The sequence below is a fragment of the Ornithodoros turicata genome, chromosome 2 (genome assembly GCF_037126465.1).
Source record: "Ornithodoros turicata isolate Travis chromosome 2, ASM3712646v1, whole genome shotgun sequence".
NCBI lineage: Eukaryota > Metazoa > Arthropoda > Arachnida > Ixodida > Argasidae > Ornithodoros > Ornithodoros turicata.
Genome location: NC_088202.1, coordinates 102,442,138 through 102,463,783, shown reverse-complemented (window position 1 = coordinate 102,463,783; position 21,646 = coordinate 102,442,138). Strand labels below are relative to the sequence as shown.

Genomic DNA, 21,646 nt, shown 5'->3' with positions numbered 1-21,646 from the left:
CAGGGGTACGACAGCCGACATCGAGCAACGGAGCGACCTCAACTAAAACCAGGAACAGCGGTTCGCATCCTAGCCGGCGCTGCTGCACACGGCACCGTGATCGGACATGCGGCACACCAAGATCGTACATGGTCAGGACCGAAACTGGCCTAGCAAGACGGACCCGAACACACCTGCAGGAGACAACTCCCACGGGAGATGCCTCCATACATGCCGAAAGAATGTCAGGACAACCGGCAGTGACAAGGCGACAAAACAGCGGACAGTCAGTGACCCAAACCAGATCAGGGCGAGTGGTGAAAAAACCAGAACGTTACGGGTATGGGGACTGTAAATATGTTTTGTGGTGTGCTGTTCAAAAAGGGGAGGTGTAATATAAAGACGACGACAAGGTTGGGACATGGCCATCGCTTGTATGTGCGAGCTGAGCGCGTGGCTTTGATTATAAAACGTTCTCTCGTTCTTGGAGACGGTCGCCTTTCTACCCGCTCGACTACGACAAATACCTTATATATTTCGATAGATATCTTGAAGCTGCAAAAATCGTAGAGAAAAGGAAGAAAAATAATGATGAAAAAGACCGGGAATTAAAATATATCTGCTCGGTTGCAGAATATACAAGATGCATCATTTTGCGGGGCGTTCTGAAGTACATTATGCAGAACGGGACTTTACATCAGCGTCAGGTTTAGCAACACACATAAGGAGAATTCCTTAGTTCCAGTGTTGCACTCTAAGAGTGGAATCTTTAAAGGCGCTCGGAAAGCACTTTAATCACTACCATTTTTTTGAACCAAGCGGTTCGTAAGCTTATTAAAATGCTCCATGCGAAGTAACTCAACCAACAAGTGCACAAATATCGCAGAATTTGATTTTGAAAATCGCGACCGTGACCAACGGTGCCAATATCCGGAACGAGCCGTCGAGCTGCTTGCGTCATTTTGACGTCGGAAAAGTGGAGCCGCTGATTGGTTTCCAAGAACACCGTCTGCTATTTTTCACTCCGAAGCCCGCTGCAACGATGGAAGAAGTTTCTTTTTGCTTTTTCTTTCGTTTATCAGATACAGTAAACGAAGATTGGTGTACAGACACTGTTCAAGGTTAGGCCGTGAGATCCTAGAGGCCATCCTCATTGAACTCCCCGAGCGAAGTCAACCAAAAATCGGTCAACCTCTCCCCGCTTGACCTTGCTTTCCCTAAAGCAGACTTGTGCCCGTTACTCGAAAAAAGTAATTGATTACCGTTACCGTTACTTCTACGCAAAAAGTAATTGATTACCGTTACCAGTTACACTCGACTCCAAATGTGAGTAACGAGTAAAAAAGTAACGCGTTACTCCGGTCGTTACTCTGCATTCACACAAATTATACCTGTCTTTGTGTGCCCCAGAAAAAAAGAAAGAAAAGAGAAAGAAAGGAAAGACAGAACGGTTCAATAGCGGAACAGCTGAAATAACAAGAAAAACAAAAACGCTTAGGACAAGGAAGATCTGTACGTCTACTGTATTTATCGCCCGGGAAGATGTTGACCCGATTGTGGAAGAACATTGCCTGGAACCTCCTCATGACTCACTAAACCTCTAAACCTTCAGGTACCACCATACTGGTGTAGGAAGAGAAGAGGAAGGAAGGGAGAGAGACCCTGAAATTCCAGAACGTTAGTACAATGACCTGTACTTGCTATAGTAGAACGATCCAACAAAGGCTGACGGCACGAGGGGCTTGACTTGGCGCAGAACATCTGAAAAATAAGTTAATCTCTGCGGGAAAAGTAATCAATTACTGAGTAATTGATTACTCCAAAAGTAATTTATTACTCGAAAAATTACTTTCACAGTAAAGTAACTGATTACAAGTAACGCAATTACTAGTAACGCGTTACGCACATGTCCGCCCTAAAGCGACCTTCCGGAGTAGGTGTATTATGAAAGTAAATTTCAGGTGCAAGTTAAACCTTGTTCTGTCCGTGTCTGTGTTTTGCATGCTGTTCGTTATCGTGGTCACTGTTTCTTGTTGTGTTGTTGGTGGCAATACGTATAAACACACTGCAGCACTAAGCGCTTCTTCAGTTCACGCCTCAAAATGATCGCTGCATCGCTATGACCACTAATTCCGTTCGCTATGCCACTAATTCGCTATGATCACTAGTGCCCGTCACTTCGACTAGCAAATTTGTTAGCCATTCAGTTAATTCCTTATTGAGCTGGAGGAGTGTTCTTGCCCATACGTTGTCATATACGATCCAGTCAAATCTATCGCAATATGCTGTCGCCGGCACATCGTGGCATCAGGAGTTGAACATTCATTGCCTGAGTTACACACCAACATAGCCAAGTAGTGTCATAAGACCACCACAATTTATGGTCAACTTACCAATCATCGAGCTAAACGAGAATTGGCCGATGTAAACTACAAATGTTGATGACGCAGACACTCAAGTTTGAGTTCATCCGTGCTCGGCGCCTTTTGTTTTGTCACCATATAGTGCATCAGTTTTATCTACCATATAGTGACCGACAACGCCGGTTAAGTTTGCGTCCGCCGACATATCAGCATGCACTGAAACAACACGTGATTAGCGTATATTTTAGCTGACTATAAAATGCACATGTCGCGCGCTGAAAACTGCCCACGGCAAACTGTGACTAAACCAGCCATATTTTTTTTTTCATTGCGTGTTAGCGCCGCGAAGCAACTGTGGCTATGAGCGGCGTACAGACGTGGACAGATGGAGAGAGGGACAGCAGGAAGGAGTGGGGGACAGGGGGATTAGTATGCGTCCTGGGCCGACTTCAGCGGGGACTGTGCCGACATTCGTCTGGAAAGTCTTCGGAAAACCCAGGGAAACCCTCAGACAACACAGCCGGCGGTAGGATTCGAACCCACCGCCTCCCAGTCTTCAGCACGACCATAGTTACCACCAACGAGCGGACGCCTTAGCCCACTCGGCCATGCCGCTGGTAAAAAAACCAGCCATAATATTGTAAGCACACAACTAACTAACCAACATGCCGCCCTGCTAAGCCAAATGGCTGCTAAATGTGTCTTTCGTTCGCTAAGACGACTTGGACACATATGGAAAACCCCTGAATTTGAGTGGTTAAATAGTGATGTTATGTTCTTAATCGCGGCATATCATCTTACGAAACAGCATTTCCCCTGGTTTTCCTTGTTTCCAGAACATGAATTTCGAGAACGGGGGTTTCACGACCAGGAATATCCAGGTCCTCCCTTATTCATCCCTTGACAGGGAGAAAGCAGGGGGAACGAAAACGGAAAGAAAGAAAAGAAAACCAGTCAGCACTGACCTCGATAGAAGCGTGGTTGCCGCTTTCAACTTTTATTACGTCACCAATGACTTTTTTTTTTTCATTCTCCTCCTCGTTTGACCCGGAGGAGCGAGTCGAGTGGGAACACGCGCGGCGATGTTCAAGTGTCTTTTTTTCTACGAAAAACATCGCGTACAGAGAAAATTTTCGTGTTAATCATCAAGTTAAGTTACCTGTTTTCACAACGCGTTCGGAACGGAAACGTTTTTAGATGGCTTTCAGAGCTCCTTTAAGTTCGATGCTGGTGCTGATGTTGACAAAATAATAATAATAATAATAGGGAGAGATTGAATTCGTCACACGACAACGACACTTAAGTCACGACGACGACGACGACGACGACGACGTCATTAAGTTCGATGTGATGTGATGTGATGTGATGTGAATAAAGAAAAAAAATGGGGATGTTAGTTTCGACGAAGTCAAGCTGGCTACCCCAGTACACTTAATACAGAGAGTTCAAACCGATGATGAGATGGTGAAAACACAAAGGGATGATGTCCAGAGACGAACAGAGATGATAATGGAGTTCAACATGTAGGTCAAAAGTTCAAGAGCTGCGCCCAAGTGAGAGTAAAGTGGCGGAATCGCCGGGGGCACACAGGACACATCACACATTCACCGTGTCATAGGATGTCCATAAGCCCGGATGCATGCAAAAGTCGCATGCATTAAGTTCGACCTTTCTTACTCTTACATGACTTCATTGTTTTTGCAGTGAGGCTTTCAGTCCGTGAAGCTATGACTCTTTCAAAAGGATGTGACGTTCCACGTGATCTTCAACGACACTTCATAAAACGTTCCCTGTGTGCTACTGATGAAAGCTCAACAAGACAGTCATCTCTAGTTTCTCATTCACTACACTTTTTAGTGAGGCCGAAGTCATGACAGCATGAGTTAGTCTTAATCGGTAAGTTGCGAATGCTTAAGTGATCTCTTGTACTGCACTAACAATGTAAACAACCTTATTCTAAAAATGAAAATTCACGTGGATCCTTTAAGCGACGGGCTTCCGTACAACTTTCTTATTTTTAGAAAGTGCAGCTTTACAGAGGTTTCATGTCTACCACGGCAACCTTCTAGGAAGCTGATACCTTTCGAGCTCCTTCTGTCGAGACAATGGAGATTCCACGCGCATAGGCACTCAAGGGAAAGAACCCGTGTCTATTCTAACTTCACTCAGTATACAGGAACCTCCGTGCTCAGAATTGCTGCAAGGCACGGGGTACATGTTAAGCGAAGAGTAAGTGCAAGGAGAGTGTGGCGGCACAGAATGAGAGCACGGGGCCAAATGGACATTCATTAGAGCGCACTTAGATCACGCAGAAGCTGCATGCCAACTGCGCCGCTCCTGGACAAATGTTGAAATTACCATATCGGATGCCGTTCAGGCGGTACAGCGCGTCCAGTCTAAACGTTCGCTAACGTTCATCTGCCAGGATAGTTTACCGCACTGGGAAATTACGTGGGGGTGCTCGTCATATCATCTCGCATGGACTGTGAAATGCCATACCGTTAAAAGTCTGAACGCAGGAGAAACGATTTTTATCCGTCGTGCGTAGCCGGCCTGATTCTCTGACGTGTAGGAACAAAAGACTTCCGCGAATCTTGAAATTGTTCCAGCCACCTTGCAGAACGAAAAGAGCTATACGCCAAATCAATCTCTTCGAATTCGTCGACGCTTTTCACGGCTCAGGGACAGCTTCCTATTTCATATTGAGATGACTGATGAAGTTATCGCTCAAGTGCAAAGATATGGTTCGTTAATGGCGCTTCCTTACAGAGCGGTCTGTATGAACTAGGAAAAATTACGACACGAACCACGCAGGGGTTTAAAGTACACGTGCAATGGTAGTGCAGGATACATGTACAATCTGTGCGAATATCGTGCACTGTGAGGAATGCGCTGACAAAGTGGCGTTTGTCCTCCTATTGTTCAACGGCTTACTTGATGTCAGCATAATCTGTTCAGAGGTGATGTAGTTCCTGAGATCAAAAGGTGCCCATGTAAACGCACCTACATCGATGAGGTGCGAAACATGTGGCCGATGACGTGAGGTTCCTAAACATGCCAAGTCATGAGAGGACTTCAATTGCTCCTCTTTTTCTTCTCTTACACACAAACAAACATGCCAATCGTGTAACATCGAATGTATTGGAAGAAGGGCGGTCTGTATGAACTAGGAAAAATTACGACACGAACCACGCAGGGGTTTAAAGTACACGTGCAATGGTAGTGCAGGATACACGTACAATCTGTGCGAATATCGTGCACTGTGAGGAATGCGCTGACAAAGTGGCGTTTGTCCTCCTATTGTTCAACGGCTTACTTGATGTCAGCATAATCTGTTCACAGGTGATGTAGTTCCTGAGATCAAAAGGTGCCCATGTAAACGCACCTACATCGATGAGGTGCGAAACATGTGGCCGATGACGTGAGGTTCCTAAACATGCCAAGTCATGAGACGACTTCAATTTCTCCTTTTTTTCTTCTCTTACACACAAACAAACATGCCAATCGTGTAACATCGAATGTATTGGAAGAAGGGCGGTCTGTTTGCCTGAGAGTACGGCAAAGTGCTCCAGAAAAAGGAAAGAAAATGGATGTCCTTGCGTTGGGGTGAAGTGGACAAACATGATGGTTAAAGTCGTTCTGCACTTGCGCGTTACTTGGAATGACAAGGAATGTCGGGTGAAGTTTTGTGACTTGTTTGGCCAATGTGTCTCATTTCCAGGTGTGTCCTTGTAGACGCTACCCACTGGAGAGCTATTGTATTTCCTTTGATGTTAAGTTCTGTTATAATTTCAAGAATTTGCATTGCTAGAGGATGGTCTTCGTAGTTAAGGGATATTGTCTGGAGAGTGGCTTTTGAATCTCATACAATTATCACAGGCCCAGGTTGTGGACTGTTACTTCGTTGTCACTAATGCTACTAAGATTGCGGTCATCGCAGGAGCCCTGGGCGGTGGTACTCCCTTGACTGCTTCTGTCGTTGGTCAATGGTAAAACGGTTATAAATTATACAGACACCGTGTATTATGATCTCGGCTATTCTGTTTTGGAGTGGAATGCACTACAAAATTTTGGGATGATAATAAGTGTGAAGTGGCCCCTTGCGTGCGTCTCAGTTGCACAAGGAAGAGTTATACAGTTACATTGTTAGCCAAATTGTTGCAGCAGATCAGATTTTACGATCAACGAAATGGGCTCGAGGGTTCATTGGCTCCCATACGTCACCAGGAACCGGTTACGGAAGCGGAACAACGCCGGTGAATCGGAACTAACATCCCCACGCATTGCTAGACTGCGCGACGCTAACGCAGAAGCTGCACAGGCGCCGGAGGAATCATCTAACCGGTGACCTTTATTTACCTACTGCTTACCAGTAATACAAGTTTTGACATCTATACAGCCACAATCGCTGTTTTGCGTCTATTTCGGAAAATAGGTACGCCTGCCAAACCCTGCAGGTTTCTCTAACCCTTATTTATTTATTTTTTTAGGGATGCAACTGCCACAAGTACTTGTGTGTTATTGAACATGTCTACACACACATACATTGGATGGTGATGGGGTGGGCGATTTACCGCCGCTGAGGCGGTACACTGCCCTATTTCGCGTTGGGGGAGGATGAAGTGATGATGATGGGGATTTCAAAGAGCCGTCGCCAGACCGGTGGAGCACAAGTACTCCGCCAGAAGACGAAGGCCCTGCGTCTGGTGGGCAGCGTTCGACCACGGACCGATGATCTTCGCTAGGTTGAACGGCCGCTTGTCAATGCGTTGCATAGAGAGTTCCATTAGGGCACGCTCGTGGTGGTATTGCCCACAAGCCAGGATGACGTGGCTGAGGTCGCCGTGCACTCCACAAGTGGGGCAGAGGGAAGACGAGGTGGAGCCGAGGCGGTGTTGGAAGGCAGGTGTAAAGGCAACGTTGAGCCTCATGCGGTGGAAGAGAGCAGTTAAGGGGCGCGGTAGTCGCGGAGGAAGGACGAGAGAAAGCGTGGGGTCTACATCAGAGAGAAGGGAGTGAGCTATGTCGTGTTCCCACTGAGCCTGCATCTTGGGACGGGTGAGTATCGAGAGGAGGGGCCTTCGGTCGCCCGACGACATCATTATCGGGGAAAAAGCTGCGTGCTGATGGGCGTTCAATGCGGCTCTGTCTGCTTCTTCGTTGCCGCTGATACCGACATGTCCGGAAATCCACTGCAATACTACAGTGTGCCCTGCAATGGTCGCCTTCTTGTAAACTTGCAGGATGTCAAAGACAACAGGACCGAGGAGTCCACGTATCCCCAAGTTGGCCACACACTGGAGCGCGGGTCTTGAGTCTGTAAAGACGACCCAGGACTGAGCTGGACTGGCTGATATTTTTTGCATAGCAAATAGAATGGCGTAGAGCTCAGCACACGTAGACGATGTTCTGTGAGAAAGACGGTGACCACAGGAGACTGACTGAGATGGAATGACAAATGCCGAGGACGATCCACCCCGAGTAGATGACCCGTCAGTGAAAACTGACGCTGACGCCGTGTAGTTGTCGTTCGTCATGCCCAGGGTAAGCTGCTTGGCGACACACGGGGTTGTATCCCTTTTCCTTCCATGCAGGCCAGGAACAGTTAGGCAGGTGACTGAGCTTGACAGAGACCATGGAGGGGCACTGGGAGCCACTGTCTTCACTACGAAACGCGGGACGCTAGGCTTCAGCTGAGTCATCACCGAGCGGACCTTGCAGTGCTTGCGCCTCAAGATCTTCGATACGAGCGGGTGCCGCCGGATGGGATAAAAGGCGGAGGAGAACATGTCTACACACTGCTAGTTCAACACTGCAGTTTGTGTACTTTTTTGATCACTTGCGTGCTTCTCTGTTGCAAAAGGGGTTGCGACCATTTATTCCGTTAGGGTGACGCCGAACTGTTGCGAAGTGCATCTGTACGTAACAATAGGATGCTGATCGATCATTTCAGAAAGAATAATGTGAGGTTTCCAGCCGGTAACGAATTAGTCGCTGGATTTACCTCAACTCAACGCAGAAATAATATCGTCATATAACTATTTGCTTTGTTGTACGATAATTTCCAGTGCCAAGCTTGCCCAGCATACAGACCGCTCACACCACCACCAACAACAACGAATGCGGTTGACTTCCAAAACGGATCACTACTATAGGTTCAAGTTAGTGTTAACCGATCTGGCTGTATGTTGACGCATTGCAACAACGAGTTCGGACTTTGTAGGCCTAACACATTGGTGGTGGTGGTGACGAAAACCGGGTCCACCACCGGCTAACACATTGTGACATTGCTTTCTGCGTTTGGTTAGCCAGTTGCTTTCATTTTCTAAAAGCTGTTGCACAATTCCCCTCAGTTAGTCACGATGGATGTTCCTCTGTGATTATTTACGTCCTCATTCCGAATATTGCCGTATTTCCCAAAGCAGACAGGCAGCAACTAATGCACACCCCGTTATTTTTGCTATCCAGTCAGGTTGCACTTATCCGAAACGCAATTAACCGGAAAAACCTGTATCCGCTACGCGTTACCGGGAACGGACTTGTTATTTGGTTATCCTGAAGTCGCTCTCCGTATGCAGGCGTCAATTAGTGGCAGCAGTTTTCCACAACCAGTGTTATTCTAATCCGCTTATTCGGAAGCGTGCCCGTGTACCCGTACCTCCTACTTTGCATTTCGCCGTCCTGGAGTAACGTCGCCTCACATGGAGGGCTCGCGTTCGCCTACTGACTCCTGTCTGCCGGCGGAAATTTGTGCGGACAGACGGTGTCGGTGGTTCCCGAGAAGTGAAAGAGGTGTTTCGAATTTGCTGGGCACAGAAACTCGATGTGCGAGCGTTGGCCGTGAGAAAGCATATCCTGCCTGCATGCCTGGCCCAAAGTAACGCTGATAGTTGATACCGGAAAGACTACCATTTGCCACCTTTTCTCCCCATGACCTTCGCGTTCGTGACCAGTGAAACGCGCGCGGACATCTACCTCCTGACGACTCCAAGTACTGTTTCTTGGTATGGCGACATCAGAGGCCGGAATGCTGTTGTCAGCGGCGACATGGTAATCTTCAATTAATGCGTGCATTTCTTTCTGGTTACTTCGCATTTTCTTCCCGGTTTACATAGGAAAATAAAGCACCTATCAATTACAAATACCTCCTCTACTTGCTTGTGTAATGTCTCGTTCCCTAATCTTTTAAGTATTTTCCTTACTCCTTGCTTATATCTTCCATATAGCAAATAAAAGTGGCAGGAGGCGACTTGATCTAAGAATTTTCGCTTAGAAAGTGACTTCTAATCACATTTTAAATGCCGCAATCTTTCAATTTAATTACCTCGACAAATTATGTTGCTGAAAATTTTGCTAATTATGTCATGCCGCCCATTGAATACAATAGCAAAACGACGGTGCCGCTTTTTCTTTCCCTGGCACAGGGACTTGCATGTACGGGGGGTGTTCAAGTCAGACCGGGACTTCTCATTTTTCGCAAAAGTAAAATGAACTTACAGGCGAGAAATTAGTTTTATTTTTCAACGTAATCTCCAGCTGGCACTAATGCACTTGTCCCAGCGTTTCACGAGGGCTTGGATGCCAGCAGCGAGAAATCCTTACCGGCGCGTAGCATCCATGATCGGACCGCATTCTTGACATCGTCGTCGCAGCTGAAGTGGCGGCCCCCAAGCAACGCCTTCAGTGGCCCGAAGAGATGGAAATCGCTGGGGGCGAGGTCTGGACTGTAAGGGGGATGTGGCAGGAACTCCCAGCCAACTTCTTGTAAGGTGCGTGTCGTGAGATGCGCGGTATGCGGGCGTGCATTGTCCTGTAGGAGGAGTACTCCTTTGGTGATGAGGCCCGGCCGCTTTTGCTTCAGCGCCTTATGCACATCCCTGAGAACCTGGCAGTAATATGCACTATTGATAGTGGTACCACTGGGCAGAAAATCAACATGGACAACGCCAGCCTTGTCCCAGAAAACCGTGGCTATGACCTTACCCGCAGACGGGGTGCTTCGGAACTTCTTGGGTGCCGGCGAGCCCGGATGCTTCCACTGTTTTGATGCGCGTTTAGACTCAGGAGTGAAATGGTGCACCCACGTTTCATCGCACGTGACGATCCGATCAAGGAACGGCTGTCCTTCAGTGTCAAAAACGGTACCTTAGCTTTTGGGAGATTTCCAGTCTTCTCTGCCGGTCAAACACGGAGAGCTGCCTCGGGACCCAACGGGCACTAACTTTCCGAAACTGGAGGTGTTCATGAATGATAGTGCTCAACGTTCCCACAGAAAGGTCCGTCTTTCGAGCCAGTTCGAGACATGTTATCCGTCGGTCCTTGGGGATCATGCGCTCCACAAGTTGGATGTTCTCAGGAACTCTGACACTGGGCTCTGGGCCGCCCCGACCGGGATCGTCCTGCACTGATGTACGGCCGTCTCGGAACCGTTTGCACCACTCAAACGCTTTGCTGCGGCTATGTGTATCGTGGCCATACTGAGCCTGAAGTCTTCTGTGAATTGCAGATGACTTTACGCCTTCATTCACGAGAAACTTCATGACAATTCGCTGTTCGATGTGCGCGCTCATCTCGTTGTCGGCCATCTTGTCCAGCACGTGTCTTCTGTTTTGCACAAACTTTGGACCACCACGTGGTGAACGCGGAGGCCTGTCGCGTGTGAAAATGACGAAAAAGGAGTAGCGAGAGCCATTTGTACACTCAGAAGACAGAAAGTCCAGGTTTGACTTGAACATCCCTCGTATAAGCCATTCACTCGATGGTCCAAAAAGGGCGAGGCAATCAGCATCATACGATGGGATATATAAGTATATATCCCATATCATATTCCGAATATCATAAGTTCCCAGAGTGGCTCTCGTGAAGAAAACGTGGTCATTTGCGGGATTACGTCACAGAAGTAGGTCTTGCTATAAGTCCATAAACACGACAGTGCACGTCGATGCCAAGATAACCATGTTTGTGCGTGCGAACTGCCCGTACGTGCCGCTGGCACCCCAAGTTGGACAATACGGCGATTGGATGCGTTAAACGACAAAACTGGCACCTTCGAAGACACCATAATATGATGCAAAACTGCTACTGTACCGCCTACGGCTGTTGTTGCAATCTCGTACACAGTCGACCCTACACTCTAAAAACAGAACTTCACCACATAGCACGCTGTCCGCCAACCATTGCCAAGAAAGATAGGGTTATCGATTCCGATTCGAAGGGAGAGATGGGCGTACGCCTTTTTGTAGCAATTTGGATATATGATAATTGCCGCAAAAAGGCGTACGCCCACCTTTCTCTTCGAATCAGAAACGATAACTCGATCATTCTTGGCAATTGTTGGCACACAGCGTGCTATGCGGCGAAGTTCTGTCTTTAGTCTTGTTCTGTGAAGTGTTAGAGTGTAGGGGCTGTATCGCGTCTCATAAACTATGGAGAGGCTGCGAAAGAAGAAAACGTGACGTATGACGCGCCCTTCACGTATAACAGACATCCGTTTCATGTGCCCTTTTTGACGAGTGTCCCGCTGCTCGTTATTCCGTTAGACGTGTAAGCGACTAAGCCCCCTATATATATATGATGGCATTTCCATAAAACGATCGATAAAACACGCAAATCCAGATCCTTCTTTTTTTTTTATTATTACTTTTTTGACACATGCTTTAAACAACATAACTGCATAATCCATACGGATCATAGCCTAAGGCTAGTACGATCCGGTAAAGAGAGAAAAAATACAGTAACAATGTTCAACAGCAGCAACAGTCAAATGTCAGTGCCAAGCTACCGACATCCAGTCGACAGCAAACATAAAAACGTAATCATACCAACTAACACTTATAGCAAGAAACAGTAATACTAACACTTATTCAATAGGAACCTTCGCACAGCTAATTTTAAATTGTTGGACATTATAACATATAGAGGCAGAGAGTTCCACTTGATAACTCCTTGGTGTCGCAGAAGACGCTTACCATATATATTCGAGAACTGCGCAACATTAAAGTGCCTCAGTAGGCACTAAATTCTTGCCTCCCAGTAGGCAGTAACTATATAAGGTCTACACCTGTGTTGAAGGCTGCACAAGTTTTATGGCAGTGTAACGCGGAAATATGTGAGAGGGCGATGCATTTTTCAGAATAAATGGCCATGTTGACGAAGGCTCCCATGGGTGCTGTAGCTGAGACGCGACGCCGGTTCGTTGCCCGAACATAATCCGAACGATTTGCTGCCCGAACACGTAATCGCGCGCACAGATTGCAAGTTTCATCTTGGGTCTCCACGCGGCAATGGCGTGGGCTCCTAAAACAAGCCGACCTCTGCCTGGCTGACCTTTCCTTTTTTTTTCTTTAATAAAACTTCATATCCCCCCTTGCTGACATAACACGTTCGTGGGCTACCGCCATTCCAAAGAGCAGAGTTCTCCCTCCTGACTTATTTTACATGGGGGGGGGGGGGGGGGGGACTCACGTCTTTTTGCGACGTTTTTAGATTTGTATTGTCACAAGAAAGGGTACGCCGTATTCTCTTCCCAACACAAATGTTCTGTGCGGCGCTGTTCTGTGCACTCAGGTTCCAAGACGGTAAAGGAGATGTGCTGAATGTACGGGAGATGAATTATCAGTGGCAAACTGAAAATGCTAAGGAAACGAACGTGCAGAGAGATGTTTCGACGAAACAACGACAAACAGATTGAATACGATGCCATCAGGTGTTTCACCGCAGTTTGTGCGAGTTGCCTTCGGCACCCACAGCAGAAAGCGCAGTGCGTACGCCTTTTTGCGACAATTAATAAAACTGCATCCCCACACGAGCACAAGCAGTGCTGGGACGTACTACAAGGGTCTGAGCGCACGCATGCGAGTTTGAGCATCCAGACAACATCCCCTGGACGCTCGTTCACGGATGTCCTTGTGTGCACCAAAGTGGACGTCCTATATGCGCCAGTATGTGTACACCTTGCGCTCCCTCTCGCGCGCGCGTGGGTAGGTCGTCCCGTGCTCATTGGCACACCGCATGTTTCCTTTGTTCTTCGCCCCGACGTTTGTGCGTACCGATCGATGTACTTCGTTCGTGTGTGTTGTGGTGCCGCTCCTGGAAGCTAGGTTAGTACCTGTGGATGACAGCGATAGCTTTGTGTTTCTGCTGCCTAAACGACTGTACGTCTCTCTGCTTACACAGCTACGTCATTGTCAATATGAAAAATCATCGAGGTGCGTACTTCACAGTAGCCCTAACAAGTTCTCACGCGTGTGATTCCCACACCACATTTAGTGACGCTACCCCCCAAAAGTAATTTGGAACACTTTATTTCAGAGAATCAGAACGTGGATTTTGGCTCCTTTTGGAGCACTGAAATATATTATTTATATATATATATATATATATATATATATAAATAATAATATATACCGTTTAAAGCATGTTGAGCTAAGAAATTTGCCTTTCGGAGCACTTCGAAGCACAGAAATACACGCTTTGGAGGACCCAATATCAATTTTAGGGTTACTTCGGCAACAGTACTATAAGTACTACCAAGACTTGACTTGACCTGGCGTAAGCTCACAATTTCCCTTCCAGCGGGCATATGCGCTAATTGGGCCTCTCGGTAATTGCTGTGCGGATTTCGTGTGGAGACGATCCTCAGCAGCACAGAAGCACACATGTAGGTGTCTAATAACGAAGTGCGAGGACTTCGTGGGACAGCCTTTGCACGCTACAAAGTTTCGCGTGAGCATGGGCTCGAGCTTGGTTACAGTGCCTACCTTGCCAGTGCGGAAGAAATAAGCTCGCATGTGAACAGTCAGCGCGGGCTCGAGACACTTCAGGTGAAGGTCCCAATTTTCTGGTGGAACGAAGCCATGCGCGGTCAATTTATGTGTCCTTGTGGTTTCAAGAAAATAACGTGCACCACCGTTGCGAAAGGAATGGTCTATTTTGCAACTTGGTCTTTCTAGCGTTCTACAATCGCTGCCTGCAATCTACAATTCCTAGTCGCTCGTGTCGGAGCAGTTTGGCGCAATATTGCGAATTTTTATCGAAATGGCGATAGGAAATCTCATTTGGGCAAAATGGCGCATTTGGGGCAGGAGTGGAAAAACTGCACATTTTACTGATAAAATAGTAAGGAAGCAAGCGAGCTGGTGATATAGATCCATACTAGTACGTAATAAACTATCAGCTGTGTTTGAGACTTCGCTGTGTGTCTCCTTTTTTCTGTGTCCCTCGTCTCGGGGATTCTTCAGTATGCACATTTTACTTTAACGTTCTTCGGTTAACGTTTCAGACAGTTCATTGTCGACGTGTGGCGCATAACCGATGTGTGACGTAGGTCTAGTCCGGGCTATATGCATCGTCTATACTGATGGTTTCTCCGCTGCTTTCGTTGCTGAGCGCTGGACGCTACAGGCGGGTTGGTGCGGCTATAGGTTCAGTCCTCTTTTCTCGTCATATGCGCATAAGCTTCAGGTTTCTGTTTTCACTTTTTCACCTTCCGTTTACATGCAACTATCAGTGACCTTTGCCATCAATGGCCATTGAAGCATGCCGTGTGACTGAGGCATATACTGACGGACTTTTTTTGCATGGCTCTGCTCAGCTAAACTCGTGCGGGCCTAAATCGGGACAATGCCGAAGCGAAAGTTCATCGAGGAAATACATCCCGAGAAACCAATAAGTTCTTGAGCGTCTTTTATGCAGGACCATCAAGCAGACGTCTAACTTGCTGCCGGTGAGTCGAGTGATAGAGAAAGCCAACTGTATAGCACAAAGCTGTTAATGTGAGTGTTGCATAAATCAGTGTTCAACGAGCTGTAGGTTTGTCTGCATCGAAATAAAATACATTTACAGTACACAGTCCCTTAGTTTGAAAAGCTGCTTATAGCAGGGAAGACTCGTATTGTCTGATGCAGTGCCGTGCAGGGTTTCTAGCAATGGCACTGCTTGAGACGACAATAGCGACTGTTTCTTTTATGATGCATGGGATATGTACAGCCAAAATAGGTCCGCACGGGGTCCATGGAGCATCCCCGATGGCGTCCAAGCTAAGTCTGTTTCAGATATTATTATCTTAATTTCCAGGGTTGTAGGGACGTGTAGTTTGAACATCCATCAGGGCCCCGATATCCAACTTTCACTTAGCGATCGTTATTTTCATATTTAAAGCTCGCACGCTATAACGCCAGTGTGATAGGCTCGCGCAAGAGCTCGTGCCGAATCGCGAGCACAGAGATTCGATCCTGGGAGACACTCGGGTTCGAAACCCGGTGCCAGCTGTGCTGTCTGGGGTTTTCCCTGGGTTTTCCTCAGACACTGTCAGACATATGTCGGCACAGTTCCCTTAGAAGCCTGCCCAAGACGCACATTCCCCCTGGGCGTTAGTCGTGACGTTGCCCACCTCTGTGAGGCCGACAACGGTGAGCCCTTTCACCATCACCACCATCACCACCACCACCACCACGGGCCGAAGTGATGCATTTAATGCGTGTTATGAGATAACAACATGTGGAAAATCGGGGCCCAGATCGGGGCGTACAACGTGTACGTCCGTGGGACGCCCTCAGCATACGCAGCGGTACGTCCGAGAAATGTCGACGGAAGATTTGTGGTTGTGTGGAAGTGTCACAAATAGACGTACATCTTCGGTTTTCACGAGATCAGGGGGAGAGAACGATGCCATTCGGGGTGATGGTCGGCTACAAGCGTGTTATGCGGTGAAGTTCTGTATTAAGGGTGCGTCCGCGAATCGTTAGAAGAATGACGTGTGCCACTTGGTCCCGAGCAAATCAGCAGACAGATCGATATCATTTCAAAATCTGGTTAGTCTTGAGTTTGTTATCCGGTGAAGTTTCGTCTTTAGTTAGGGTGTAGTAGCAGAAAAAGCTTCATTCCTCTAGACATGCCCGTGCGAAGCGTTCTGACATGACGGCTTGAGGACAGATCGTCGCATGCTTAAAAGTTTTGAGGTTCGCGGTGTGATATAGACAGCCAAATCAAGCCAAGCAGCACAATATCTTGTCGCAATACTGGCTGGGTATTGGCAATATCAATCCGACATTCGACCAGTTTTGCCGATATCCAGCCAATATTGGTCCAAGACACTGTGCCGCTTGGGAATATCGCCAGTTATGCCCTGTTACTGGCCAAACACTTACAAATTCCACAGTGGGACAAGGAATGCACTAACCTACAATGCAATACACAACTCCCCAGATAGGCTGCGGATGAGGAATTAACGTATTCTGCAATGCCACGAGTCTAAGGACCTCGTCTGAGATGTCGATAAGGGTGTCCGCCTATTTGGTCGAACGCCGTTTGGTCGAATGCCGTTTGATCGAAGGCGTTTGATCGAACGCCGCTTGGTCGAAAGCGGTTTGATCGAAAGCCGGTTGATCGATGCCGTTTGTTCGAAAGGGGTTCAAAGCTCGCAGCGTGTCCTTAGCACCTCTTTTTTCTGAAACTTTTGACTCGAGTGTACGGTGAAGGCAATCAGTGTCTTCTGCTTTGTTTTGTTTTTTGCTTTTTTTCAGCTAAAGAGAGGAGACCACTGGTTATTTGCACACCTTTGTCATTCACGAACAGCACAGCTGAGTAGAACCATGCGGAAGGATCCGGCGAACCAGCAGGACACATATTGAAGAAAATAGCCCCACGGTGGGAGCAGCCGATAGTCTGTGCTTCTTCTGGGCACCCTTTTCATTGCTGGCGACAAATTTAAAGGGAATAATCTGAAATTGGATAGCCATATGTGCACGGAAGCCACTCGAAGTCTATGGATGCTAAGAGGGAAATTTCGCCATGGTACAAAATAAAGACAAAAATTAATAGCGATATAAAACCTTACTTCAACCTTGTTTAGCGTATGCATGTGCGGTCTGAGATCCCCACACATGCACGCTATCAATAAAAAATAAAAAGACAAAGTACAAAGATCTGCTTATATTGTCTAGGCTTCGAAGGACTTCTTCGGTTACATGTATGCTGCAAGAACCAAGTTTAGATTCACTTGCACATAGGCGCAAAGTAAATAAACTAAAACTGTTCTTTCTCCAAACCAATGGTCAGTTAACTACAAACATTAATAATACTTTGTTAAAATTTGTCCACGTTGGACTCGAATAAATCATTCAAAAATATGATTTATTTATTTGTCAAAAATTTTTATTATTTGACAGTTGACATCAATTATTATTCGATAAAGTGTTGGGGGACTATAGGGGTGAAAGGCATGTATGACATGTTTAGTCACTATCTGTCAGAGCGGAAAAACCTATATCGAGTTGTCGAGCGGGATGGCGAGCGACTCAGGCCCCAGTCCAGCGACTCAGGCCCTTGGACCGCTTTCTGGATGCAAAAAAGTGGGTTAGGATGAAGAATATGTTTATGGGCAAGCGGATTACACATAGTCAAATATTCCAAAGGGTAACGGCATTTAGAACTTTTATTATTTTCTATTTCTTTTGTGTTTCATCAACGCGCTAAGTGGACCAATAAAAAATCGATCAAACGACCACTGCCGTTTCAATCAAATGGCTTTCGACCAAACGTCCTGAGTTCGATCAAACGGCTTTCGACCAAACGTCGTTCGACCAAATGTCCCGGAACCGTCGATAAGAAAGATCGCGCTTCGTGTTGGCCGACGCTTCATGACGTAAAAACGGATATTTATGGAGGCACCTTTTCGCAGATAGGATAAGCTTCTTGGACAACTTGGATTTTGTGTCTCTTTTCTATAATTTCAATACCCATTTAATAACGATAGAAAGATGCTGATGATAATGCCGCTTTACGTCGCGAGACAGCTGTGATCATGAGCGACAGGTCTGTGGATTAATTTTGCTCAGCGGAGGTCCTACGAAGTTACTATCGTGATCGGTCATGTTGGAATCCGCAGACTTGGGTTCAGTAAGCAGACAGGATGCCTACTGCTCCATCCAGCCGGTAATATATAAGAAGAAGGGACTGGTGTGCCTCCTAATTATTCAGTTTAAGGTAATTTATACTGCAGAGGTGTCAACTCTCGTGCACCCAAATGCGTGCAAAAACGTCTGTCATGACGTGGCCACATTAGTGGATATATTAAAAATGAAGCAGACACCACAGATAATCTCCCTTTGACTAGATGCCGAAGTTATTCATCGCAAAGCTCCCAGCCACACTGGCACACCAATGGAGAAAAGTTTACTTACTCCTCTGATCTCAAACAGGTCTCTGGCCGAGTATCGCCAGGAAAATGAGGAAACAAAACGAGGAACGTTGAAGACAAAGTAGTTTCACATAAGTGTTTCGCTAACTGATGAAGATTTATCTGGCTAACTGATCGAACGCAAACTTCGATCCTTATTGTGACGGGGCTCATTATTTCATTCCCCGCATCACAACCAGCAATGGGGTAGAGTATCGCCCCTTGCGATGAACCTCCCTATTCATCACCTCGCAATAAAGTTGTTGTTGTTGTTTATCTGGCTAAGGCTTCTTCGGTTAGCAAGGTCAAACAATCGCCCACATCTCAAACGCGCGATTTGACTTCTCTTCTTGACGTGTGACATGAAAGATGAAATGATTCATCAGACTCACACGAAAGCCATGTTATCCATCCATTTATCATCTTGCTCTCATCAACTACGAATGGCATCGCACACAAAGAAATCAAACCTATGCTCCGAGGCCAGAAACGTAAGCTAGTACCACGGAAAGCAGAGTCGTACGTACATGATCATAAAGGTGTGTACCTGAGAATGTCGCGTATGCCCAGACGAGCAGGATGAGCGTGACACATGCATCCATGCAGGCAGGCGCCGTGCGCAGCCCCGCTGTGCACGTGGGGGCCACCGCCGGTAGACGCCGTGCATAGGTGCGCACTGCAAACACCGTTACTCCCGCAACGAGACTCCAACGAAAACCCACTGCACCCAGGGTTTCGCCTAGTCGCTATGTGCACTGCAGCGCCACCGCTCTCTCGTGCGGTCGTCTCCTCTTCCTTATTTCATTGACTGGCTTCCATCTGTATCTCGGTTCGTTCGCCACCTGGGACGCGATCCTTATTATTCCGTCCTCTCTGGCGTGCTTCGTGTCGTCTTTTTAAAACCATTAATTTTTCTTTCTGAGGATTGCTCGTGCAGGCAATTTGGCGCAGCCTCGTAAACCACAGGAATTTTGTAGCTTCGGCGATTACCGACGATACGAAAATAAGCCACAAAGTCACGCAGACACAGGAAGAAGCCTACACTTTGTTTGACTACAATACGCAAGAAGTCTTTACGCGGACAAGGACACTTTTCTGAAAAGAACGTCCGGGTACAAAGCTGGTCTGCTACCACAGGCACAGGAACAACTATTTCCATGTACAAACCAGCCCAACTGGATACAATTCTGAGTGCTGACGTTGTCATCACCGGGAGTATTATCAATGGTTTATCCAGAGTCCCAAGCACGAGGGGGAGGGTTGCAAAACAACAGGGGGAAATTAATATAGCTACACCAATATTTGTACCTTAATATATCTTCTATATACGTATATATATATATATATATATATATATATATATACACACCTCAATAACACCTTAGCAGGATAACGTATCATTACCGACATGTGCCTAAGCTAAAATACCAAGGTATCAGGCAAGGTAAAAAAGTTAGGGGGATATCGCCGAACAATTGGGCGTTGCTAGGGGTGTGTATAGGGGGTCTGGATAAATAACTGAGTATTATAAGGGAACACCGAATGCCGCTTGGTTAACTACGTCAGCCATAGAAGGGTAAAAAATCCAGCGAACCGGTTAAGGAAATATTAAGGGAGGTGCCTCAGGACGAGAGCCGCCGATATTCCGAACAGAGACTGTTCTTCTGGGCCAGTCGTCTACGCTGCGACATCGTTTCCTTAACCAGAGCATTAAAATGCAAGCAAGCTGTGATGTGATGTGATGTGATGTGAATAAAGAAAAAAATGGGGATGTAAGTTTCGACGAAGTCAAACTGGCTACCCCAGTACACTTAATACAGAAAGTTCAATCTGATGATGAGATGATGAAACCGCAAAAGGATGATGTCCAGAGACGAACAGAGATGATAATTGAGTTCAACATGTAGGTCAAAGCAAGCAAGCTGTATCGACGTGGAAGGTATCATTTCCTTGAGCTTGAGGAGGTGGTTGGGACAGAGACATAAATTGAGTCTATAGTCCTATCTATACTTGTGTTTTGTCTTTGAGTCTACACAAGACACTTGTGTATCCATTCGGAAGATCTCACGAATTGGAGAGGCCGTCTACTGAATGGCATTTCACCCAAGTTCAACGCAAACACGTTCCTCTTGTCACCAACAATTCCAGGGGACCGGCGGGTGATATCGATTGGCGGTGTCCGGTATCACTTCGGTTACTCATCGTTTCAGCTATCTCGTCTTATTTGCGATGTTGCGTTAACCGTGTTCCGTGCCTGCTGAGCATGCCGAACTGGTCTTGCGCCAAAAAGGAGAAAAGAAGGAGTTGTGTGAAGAGATGATTGAAGCGATGAGGTGTGATGCTTTCCTCTGCTGTAGAGCCTCGTCAAATAGATAAAACCTCGAGAATGTCGAAGGAAAAGGCGGGAAGGTTCTACCTAGATAGCTCGGAGCTGCATTCGCCCACGCACAGTTTTATCCAAGGAAGGCTTCGGCCAAGAAAAGCGGAAAATACCTAGTGTAAACAACATCGTAATGCCGTCTGGCAGTTACACGCTGAAAGATAAAAAGAGAGATTGAAGAACACTGAAGAAAGAGATTGAAGGTTATTCATACTATACCATTTACACATAAAAACTGATAGGGTGACTCACCAAAATACAAGAAGAATAAAGATGTTTTTCATGAATGAGGTTGAGGTCGTATTTGAAGTATGTGCAGGAGTGACTAGGGCATTGTTTTAGAACTGATCTCAGTTGTTGACGTTGATTCGTCATATAAGCAAAGTCGGTCAGTATGTGGGCAAGCAGGAACACTACGGGTAGTCATCTAACAAGTATAGAGGGTATATTTTTTCTTTTACAAGATCAAATCAAATCAAGTATACAGGTTGTTTCAGTTAAATCTCCGGGCTAAATAATTCGCGAACGGATGCACCAATCGAATACGTTTCTTTTTCACAAGTACCTGCCCGATACCACATACAAGTTGCGCACCGTGTGAATGAGTGGGAAGCGCTCATTATTTAAATATAAATTCAAATCAGTTTCGTGAAAAACATAACTCCTAGAACTGGATGCCGTCGGCATTAAAACGGGTACTTCCTCTTTTGGGACCTTTAGTGGACACTTTTTAGAAAAAAGTCTGCC

The 21,646-nt window shown here is 46.6% G+C and overlaps 1 protein-coding gene across 1 annotated transcript in view; it reads right to left on the bottom strand.

The window, feature by feature from the left end:
• The window catches only part of LOC135385862 (uncharacterized), a 170,533-nt gene extending 151,303 nt beyond the window's left edge, over positions 1 to 19,230 (bottom strand). Inside the window, exon 1 of the mRNA XM_064615433.1 lies at positions 19,067 to 19,230. Coding sequence (XP_064471503.1) covers positions 19,067 to 19,121 — 55 coding nt within the window. The 5' untranslated portion in view covers positions 19,122 to 19,230. The remainder of the gene's footprint in view (positions 1 to 19,066) is intronic.
• Positions 19,231 to 21,646: the final 2,416 nt, after the last annotated feature.